Source organism: Lycorma delicatula, chromosome 5, assembly GCF_047948215.1.
Source record: "Lycorma delicatula isolate Av1 chromosome 5, ASM4794821v1, whole genome shotgun sequence".
NCBI lineage: Eukaryota > Metazoa > Arthropoda > Insecta > Hemiptera > Fulgoridae > Lycorma > Lycorma delicatula.
Window position 1 is genome coordinate 170,245,536 of NC_134459.1, and position 10,408 is coordinate 170,255,943.

The 10,408-nt window shown below is 29.7% G+C and overlaps 1 protein-coding gene across 1 annotated transcript; it reads right to left on the minus strand.

Moving 5' to 3' along the window:
• Positions 1-202: 202 nt before the first annotated feature.
• LOC142325795 (uncharacterized) lies at positions 203-9,387 on the minus strand. Its single transcript, XM_075367825.1, has 3 exons — positions 9,323-9,387; positions 3,916-4,549; positions 203-276 (listed from the first exon to the last, which is right to left on the minus strand). Exons 1-3 carry the CDS (start codon positions 9,332-9,334, stop codon positions 203-205), a joined length of 720 nt encoding a protein of 239 aa, XP_075223940.1. The 5' UTR covers positions 9,335-9,387.
• Positions 9,388-10,408: the final 1,021 nt, after the last annotated feature.

Below are 10,408 nucleotides of genomic sequence, written 5' to 3' on the forward strand. Positions count from 1 at the left end.
ATTTGGGGTAGTATTATTTTAAATTTCAACAAAAACAGCTATAAAATTATGTGATATTAATTGTTAAACCATTTGAAATAATCATAATCTGTGGATTAAAACTGAAAATTATGTTTTAAATTACCAACACAAAATTTCACCCTTAAATTTTTTTAATTTTCAAGGGTTGAAAACTTAATTTTTTTAAATGATGTGTCACAAGCTACAACATTGTAGCTTGTGACACATCATTGGAAGCTAATGGCACATCATAATTAGCTAAAGGGAATATACTACCTTTAAGCATGTATTTCAATATAATACATTTACAGTACTGGTGACATCATTAACTAAAGCTATCTAATGTCATGCTTAGGGAACAAAGACTAAAAGCCAAAAGTAATATTTGTAATTCAACCATCTGAATACTTAAAAAAAAATCCACTTATGGGTTGGAAAAAATCCATCTTAAGCTGTTATCAATATTTTTCAAGAACCCCATTTGAGGGTGTATTTCAAAAATTACTTAAAATTTTTGGGAATAAAAAAAAGTGTTTTAACAAATCAACATAATCCAATGGTACATTTGAGATACATGTTTTGAAATTGGTATTAAAATATACTAATTGGGTTGAATATTAAATTGTAGTCTAAAAATAGTTTTGGTATAAGCTCATTTTAGGAGTAATCAATTTCTATAAAAAAGATTACCAAGAATTTCGGTGTGATTCTTCAGATATGGGTGAAAATGATTTGTTTTAAAGTTGCTAGATAAGTACGAATTACAATTCATTACCTCTACTGATTACATCTGTGTTTCCATCTTTTTTTTCTGTTTATTTGTATCTCTCTTCAAATTCTAAAATTATAGAATTAGCAATCCCTAATTTCTTAAACTAAATTATTTTTTAATAGGATATTTTAATTCCATCTGAACATGGAACCACCGGGCTGGTCTAGTGTTTAACTTGTTATTGCAAATCAGATGATTTTGAAATCGAGAGTTCTAAGGTTCAAATCCTAGTAAAGGCAGTTGCTTTTACATGGCAGTTTGAATACTGGATCATGGGTACCAGCGTTCTTTGGTGGTTGGGTTTCAATTAACCATACTTTTTAGGAATGGTCGATGTGAGACTGTAAAAGGCTGCATTTACACTCCTCTGAAGTGGTTCCAGAGGTTAAACAGAAAAAGAAAAAGGCATGGGATCACCAACTAATAGTAGTTGAAATAGTTGTATGGTGTTGAGTGAGTTAAGACTTAATTCTTCGACTAATGTTAGTAAGGAAAAGTAAATAATAAATAAGGCGGACCCATGCGCAACTCATGATGCCAATTTTTTTCATCATTGTGCATTTAATTACAAATAAATCATTCCGTCACAGTTTCTATTTATCCACATAAATATTTAGTGCAACATATCTTATTCTAAATGATGTATTAATTATAATTTCTGCTCATTATATTTCCTGGACAGTAATAATTTTCTGTAATTATTTAAAAAAACTGAATTCATTTTTATTTTATAATTATCATATGATGTAGTCTTGTACATAAGTAAAATAAATTTTTTTTCATAATTATAAGTTGGTCTGTCCCATTATAGTTGTTTACGAGTTGCTGATGTCCTGTTGCATTTTTTTAAGATGAATAAACAATCCAGTATTTGAATTTTTTTTGAGAACTATTCTCCAACAACAGCAATATGTAAAAACATTGACTATCAGCACTTCATTGAAACCCATGGCTTTGCATGGGTTTCTCCCATGACTGACAGTTATGGGGAACAAACTGCACCCTATTTAAGCGAGTCTATTAATGTGGTCAACGTCAATATGAGATAATCATCAAGAAGTTTTTTTTTGGCTATGCCAGGTTAACACATGGGTATGTCATATTATGTATTTAAGCTACAATTTTTTGCTCGTAAACTGCCGATAATGGAGCATTTTATAATTATTCTGACTGATACAAAATGCGGCATTGTATAAGCAATTCACAGTAGGACACATTATTTGCAATATTGAAAATGATGTCTGAACATTTTAAATTACTTAAATCTGTCAGAATTTTAGTGAATTTCCAATTGTACTTATGGGTAAACTTTTCTATGTCTATCTCAATTGCACTTTATATTATTATTAATTTATCTCAGTTATTGGTTTGTTGTTTTTATTATAATGGATTTTTACATCCCTCTAGTTTGATGTGCAAGTTTGTGGGGGTCCCTTTAAATGCAGTTTAAAAACTGTAATTAAAAACAAGCAAAACAATTTTAAACAGAGCTCTTTTATTCTGCCTTGTTGAAAAATATTTTTATCCTTTGAAGAATTCTTTTCCCTCGTCTATAATAAGTAATCAAAATAGTACGTGTTTTAAAAGCATGGCTTTACTCATTAGTAGCTTGGCTCTTTAGACATTTCTTGTCCGCAGACAGAAAAAGAGTCTTCAAAATCCTTCTTCTTTAATGAAAATTACATTTCTAGTGTTTAAGTAAAAATTGATGAAGGACAACCGGATTGTTTAATCCGTGGTGAGTTCTACCGCTTATGCGGAAAGTTTTCAAGTTTATTTAACAAGGCCCTATGAGCCGCAATTCATGGAATCACTGCCCCATAGTTTATAAAATATTATTAAGACAGTGTGATCTTAAAGCTGTCTGAGCTAATCCGACTAGGCGGAGTAACCTAGAAAGGAGAAGCCCTCCAATTTCAGTTCAACCGGTTCTAATCCCAGTTCCCTCGCCAAATCTAAACAAAGATGCTCTGGGCTTAATTAAATGGACTAAGCAGGACCTCACCTGCTGCCACAGAAGTGAAAATTAGCAATAATGTATGAAAGAAAACAGGTGGTCAGTGAGAAAAGGTAATCTATTACTGGATGTAATGGGTGGACAAGACAAATAATCCACCCCGAAGAAAAGAACAAGTTTCCTCTTGATAGTGAGCATCCGTATTACCTGCAGTTTGGTTTTGGGTTAACCAACTTAAATATATGCTGTAACAAGAATTACTTTTCCTCCAAAAATGTAAGAACCACCTGAAAACAGGGACTAAGATCGTAAAAGAACAATATACTCAGAGTTGGTGTGTGGAGATATACAATCTTATAGGAAAAGGTAAATGTATTTCTGCAGGACCTTAGCTTCTGCTGATTTGCAATTACTGCATAACATTTTAAATATTTACTACTGAGGAGAGATTGTAAAATAATGTCGGTACTAAGTTTGAAAATTAGGTCTAGAAATAAGAAATAATTTGTGACTGGCTATGAATCTGTTAATAGCTTTGTTTATTAGTATGATTATTAACAATAAAGAGGAAAAATAATTTACGCTTAAGATAAAGAACTTTGTTGAGTATGTATAATTAAAGAGTTTTTAAAAGTATGTACATGTTACACTTTTTAAAAAGTGCACATTTAAATACCACCGTATGATTAAATGTCATCTATCACTGTAGTGATAGTACTTAAGGTAATCATTAATGTATTTCGTGTGACATGTTATCTGAGTTAGCATTTTTACAGCAGTAATTACAGTACTTAACTTATTTATATTTTTATTCTAGGTTGATTGAGTTATATAAATTTTGTAATGAATTCATAATAGATCTTATAAATGTTTTTTAAAGCAAATTCTAGATATTTCTACTTAGAGATGACACAACTGCAGCTGAAATTGGTTTGAAAATAATTTAATAAGCGGATTATATTTTAATTGCATTATTTTACTTATAAAGTTAATTTTAATTAACTTCAATATAAAAATATTATTTTTATATTTTACATAATTTATAAGGAAGTGTAGAAAAATTAAAAAAATACTGTTTAATGATGCAATTATTTTAATTAGAGATAAAACAGATCAAATGTATTATTTTCTCAGTAAGAATAGTTTACGTGATTATCTTTATACGACATCTTAAATATCTTGTTACTTCTTGTGTCTGCAAAATCGGATGAAGAATCAGATTCCGGAACGGTGTCTGAATTTGATCTTGGTACTATTTTAGATTTTGAAACTTCTTCTTCATTAACAGATTGTGTAGAATCTGATCGTTTTTCAGGATTTGCTTCTTGCTGATTATTTTTTGGGTCGCTGTAATACGTTAATGCGGTATAAGATGATGGAGGCATGGCCATTAAAATATAACCCGGATGATACGCTGCGTTTAATAAAGGTGAAATTTGTGAGTTTGGATACAACGGCATAATTCCATGAGTTCTCGGATCGGCAAACTGAAGTTCTGGTAGAAGATTATTCGGTGGTGGTAAACGATTAGATCTTTCTTGTCCTGAAAAACTTTCTTCTGCAGACGGAACAGTAAATACGGTTAATGGAACTATACTGGAATCAGATGTTGCACGTTGTTGTATTTGTGTTCCTGATATTAACTGTGGTGTTCCAACCGGTAAAATCTGCGGTGGTGGTCTTGCTAAACCTGCACTCGTTAAAAATGCTTTGGGAGCAACATATTGCAGCTTCAATGGCGTGAATAAAGGCTCTTCTTGTTCATTTTCCTGTTTTGTCACTGCAGCTGATACTACAGCTAACATAGTCAACAGTACCACCTGTAAAAAAAGAAAAATTAATTACTATAATTTCGTAGCAAAATTCTTCTATCTAGGCTCATCATTCAGTTTTAGTATGCATTTATGTGATAATAGCTTGCATCACAAAACTTGATGCAACAAATCATTCAGTTACAATAGAGACAGAAAAGACAACTGCAAAGAAAATCTGATGTAGACTACACGTGACTTCCTTGTATGCCTATTAAATTAATTTACACATTTTTAAAAAAAAATGAAAAGTACATAAAATTTTATTGCATTAAAAACTTATGATATTTTTTCATATATTATTATTATGCTTTTACGGCCAACATGGGACCACTTAAGTCAATTTCAGTTGGATCTTTTCTGAGAAAAGCGTGTTATTTTACTCTTCCGAGCTGCCCAGTATTTCTTCATCCGTTCAGATCTTGCTTTCTTTTCTTCATCCGTAAACACCCTCTTCGTTTACTTTGTCATTTGTCTGTCTTTTGTTTAAATCTAATGTTTTTGTCTTTTAGCTTTGTAATTTTTCCAGTTTTATTCTGTAGGTCAGTCAGGGAAATTCCCAATTCTTCCATATCTTCTCTAATTTCTTTGACCCATCCTACTTCTAGTTTTTGGAGCCAGAGCTTTTCAATGATATTTCTTGACAGTCTTGTTTCCAGTGTCCTTATGAGATGACCAAAGAAAGAGATTCTTTTTTTCCGCATAGTATCAGTAACAGGCTCTATTTCTTGATACACCACATTTGGCACAATCCACCATCGGCCTTCTTTTTGGTGTTTTTTATCGATACACGTTCTGACAATTCTCCTCTCTATTTTCAGAATTTTATCGATTCGGTTTTTCTGAGTGATTTTGAAAAGGGTCCCGCTTCCGTAGGTGACTTCTGGCTGAACTACAGTTTTATAATGTTTAAGTTTTGTTTTAGTCGAAAGGCATTTTTTGTTATATGTTGACCAAGTTAATTTTTGGGATTTAATCATTTTATTTGTTCTGTTTTGCCATGTCACTTTTTCATTTAAATTATAAGTTATTATTTCCCCATGATATTAAATTGTTTTACTATTTTAATTTTCTGATTGTTTACAGTAATGCGCTCTATTACCAGAGAATCTATGGCCATTAGTTCAGTTTTTTCAAAATAGATATGAAGCCCCTATCTTTTGTGCTGGGTTTCTCAGGTTTCTTCTATTTGTTGAATCAAGTTTTTTTGGGCTTGTCATTACTTTTCATATATATATATATATATATATATATATATATATATATATATATATATTGTTATTATTAAACTATTATTCACTGTAAAACGTTTTTTACAATGAGAGGTTTATCAATATATTTAAATTATAAAAAAAAGAGATGGTCTGATTCGAACCGATGTGCCTTCCCCTAAGATCCAAATATTCCCGTCTGAAGTATAAAATCATCTGTTAAGGGTCGCTCACAAATTTAAAACGAGTTTTCACGATATAAAAGTTGACTTGTCAGATCTTTGTACGTCCATAAATATGAAATACGTAGACTATATTTAGGGAATTAAAAATATCTACTTAACCTTGTTTTTATTTAATAATTTGCAATTTTTTTTAAAAGTCGCTCATTTAAAAAAAAAAAAAAATAATAGTATTCATCTCTATTGAAACAGACAACAGAATTGTTTTGTATAATACAACACAATAGTACGGCCTATGAAAAAGCATATTATTATGCTTCTGTTATTTTTTTATCGAATCTTTTAATAAATCCTCTCTCCATCTTATTTAAAATAATTAGAAGGTTTTCTTTTACAGAAAAACTATATCACTAACCGTCAATTTTAAATGATAATTTAAAAATAAACTGTATTCTCTGCAACTCGTTCAGTTTTACATAAGTATAAGTGATGAAATAATCATTGTATGCCATCTGAATTGGGAATTATTTCGTAGTTGTTATTATTTACTTCATGTATATATCGTAACGTTATTTCTTGTGTTTATATTTTAAATATGAAATTTAATCGTACATATTTCTTATTTTATAATTAATTTCGTATTCTGTGATGCCGCTCTGATCAAGGATTTAACACGACTTTCCTTGATCCATCCGGTATTAAATACTGTGGCAGTTCTTTTTTTATGGGTAAAATAGCATATCTATCCATTCCATTATAATTTGGATAGGCTTATAAAAAATGTTTCCGTATAAAATAATACATTCTCGATAAAAGCAAAGGTGAAAAATTTGTATTTCCATAAAAATGAGGAGAAACGATGTAAAATTACAGCTATCAATTGGGAAATAAGCCTCACTGGAATGTAGGAATGTATAATATTTTTCTACGGTATTTTGATACAAATAACAAAAAGAATGGAAATAAAACGTCATATACTGCTAACAAGCGCGAACGAACGATCTCTGGAATGAAAGACTATGAATTATTATTTTCTTAAGTTTTCCTACCGATTTTATTGTGAAAATCAGGTAATAAACAAAATTTTAATAACAAAAAATGAAAAATATCTTCACATCTTTTGCATAGAAAATGTAATTTTTTATTTTAAAAAGTTTTCATCTTAATTACGTGACAAAAATTTTCAGTAGGACCACCAGAAGTATTTAAAATCAAAATAAAGTATCATCGAAATCTGTATTTTGATAAAGAGTAAGGCTTAAACGAACATAAAAAATCTACATATACAGATATGAACATATCAAATTTTTAATTTAAAAAACTTTTCGCTTAAGTTACCTAGAAAAAAGCCGGCAATGAATTGCGCAATTCATTTAAAAATTTGGGAGCTCCCCCTATCAAGGGAAGGAGTATTAAGTTATTTTAGTGGCTTTATTCTTTAACAAAATACGTTTTGAATATTAATAATTCGAAATTGCGAAAATATCTTTTTTCATTTTGGGGACTCCCAAACTCGCGAAAAGCATTCGGGTAAAATTAATTTGTAGTTAAGTAGTTTTCATCCCTAAGTGATGAAAAAAGATTTTTAAAAAATCTGATGTGGACACCACATTACTTCCTTGTACGCATATTAAATTACATGTACACATTTTTTTTAAATTTTATTTCATAAACTTCTGATATTTTATTATTTTTGTATTGTTATTATTTATTGTAAAACGTTTTTTATAATTAGAGGTTAAAAAATGATTAATAAATCAATATATTTAAATTAAATATTTTTATTTATATTTAATTAATCAATATATTTTATATTTAAATTGAAAGTTAAAAAAAAGGAGATGAAATCGGGTTTGAACCGACGTGCCTTTCCCTTGGAAGATCCAAATATTTCATTAATTAATAGTTTATTTGGCTATAACTCTGGAACCAATGAAAATAAGTACCACTTATGATATATCGTTGAAAATCACTCGGTCAGTATTTATTACTGCATTTAAGAAAAAAATTCAAAATCCATTTTTTTTATTATTTTGGTATTATTTGGTTGGACACATTTGGTTCAGTCAATTGCAATCAAAAGGGGAGTTGCACAACTAGGTGTTACAACAGTCCTAAACCCAAAATTTCAACTGTCTACGACTAATCGTTTTTGAGTTACGCGAGATACGTACGTACGTACAGATGTCACGCCGAAACTAGTGAAAATGGATTCAGGGATAGTCAAAATGAATATTTTCATTGAAATCTGGAAATAGAAATCTTTCACGATCGCAATACTTCCTTTACTTCGTACAAGGAAGTAAAAAGATCTTTATAAAATTGTTTAAAAAATACTAATACAGCCGTAATTCTAAATAAAGTTATAATTTTCTAGGAAGGAGGCGAAAATTTATGGCTTATTTCTTCTTTTTTTTTCATAAAGAAATAGTCGAATAAGGGCTACCAAAAATTACGATTTTTACATTTTAACACAATATGTAACTTACGAGATGGAATTTAATTTTATTTATTTATTTATTTTTTTAATTTTAACCACTGACCATTGGAGTGTGGGCAGAAAAGTTTTATAGTGGTTTGAATGCCTATTGATGTAGAAAATATAGATGCAAAAAAACCTCCCGTTAATTTCTTTTCTAAGGAGATACAGCTAAAAAAATGAAATATACAGTAATTTTTTCGAGAGGGGAGTGGATATTAAATAAAAACTTTTGGTAATTTGTGATCTTGGCAAAAAACTTCAAGTTTTTTAACAGAATATTTTTGCTTAAGTGCTCCAGTAATAAACATTTGAAATTTTATTTCGGCCAAAACACTCCCATCCCTTTTTCCAATCTTTGCAAACATTTAATATATTCTTTCCCCCAGAAGGTGTCTACGAAATTTGAATAAAATTTGTCAACGGGGTCAACAGTTATAAGATTATAAATACAGGCCAACATACATACATAGACAAAAACATTCGACAGAAATAATTATTTTGGAATTGCGAACATGGAATAAAAAATTTTTAGCAGATGATTTACAATTTATTTAAATCTATTCTTTTTATTAAAATTTTTTTAACGTCTCCTTAAGACACAAAAGTTTTAAGACTAATTTTTTTAGATTTTTTTTACCGATCTATATACTTCTCCGTTTTTGCTGTTGCAGCATATATTGCTATTACCGGAAAAGTAAAATTTAGATGGGACCATTAGAGAAACTTTCTCTCCAAAATAAAAAAACAATTGTCTTCCAAATCTATTTATTTTATGAAGAATAAGGCTTGAACATACGTTAAAAAATTACATACGGGTGTGTTTGTGAATCTCCCCCTTTAATTAATAATTAAAGTTTAGTAATTTTTGTACTTGACATAAATAAATGATATAGTAATTTTTACTTACCGAGCAGAGCATGTCGTGATGTAGAGGAGAATTATTTGAAACTGTTATCGAAAATATTATGTTCGTTCAATATATAGTAGCTACGGTTAGATAGACACCGATGCAAATGTTTTAGTATAGGACAAACGCAAACACGAACAATAATATGTAAATCCGTTACTAATACGCCTGTTGCCATTACTCTTTTGCATAGAAAAAAAGAGAAAGAAAAAATAACTCAGTTAAAAGAATTTCACTTTTCTCAAAACACAATACAAATGATAAAACTACTGTAAAAGAGAATAGAAGGTCTGGGTCGAAACACTTGTGGACTATATTCGGTCGGATCATTATTCTATTTGTTGAGTAATGTATTATTGAAATAAGATTACAAATTGATCACAGTTACGTATTTTGTTGACAATTGAAAAAATAAACAAACGAAATTATTTATATTATATATGTTTTACACGCAAATAAAAATATAGATGCAAACGTGGACGGATGCTCATTACGTACAATCGAATCGTTAATTTTTAAAACTGTAATTAAATACCAACGAGAAATGTACCTAAATTCTTAAATCAATAAAAGTATGTTCTGAAGAAAACATTACCTCTAATAATCGGTAGACATTTTTAGAAACCTGTTAAAAATAGACGAATTGCGAAAAAAATGGATCAAAAGTTATAACACGCATATAAAATTCCTTGATCAAAAGCGCAAATCATCCGATCTATGAACAATATGTATTATAAAATTAAGGTGACAGAGATTCGGGTCGGCATTATTAAGATGCATATGAAGCCATGAACGGGCAAAATTATTACTTTTATCATATATTACTTGTCTCAATTACTGTCGCGTATAGTAGAAGGAAAGTACTGAATAAGAAAAAAATGTATCTCTGGTCATTTTGTGATCATCTGAGTCCAAAATATTCTGGATTAGAAAAATAAAAAAAAATTCAATACCCTGAAGTCAGAAATCGGTTGCAAGCTGATATTGATGATATAACGCCAGAAACTCTGGTGGAGATGTTCGCCAGCGAGAATAATTGGTAAAAGATTGAGTTTCGTAGAATCAGTTCTTAAAAGGAAGAAAAAG

Bases quoted from the DNA above. Each gene is read 5' to 3' on its own strand.
- LOC142325795 (XM_075367825.1), bottom strand. The intron at 277-3,915 runs GTAACAAGATAT...ACATGCTTAAAG, and splicing joins CGATTTTGCAGACACAAGAA to GTAGTATATTCCCTTTAGCT.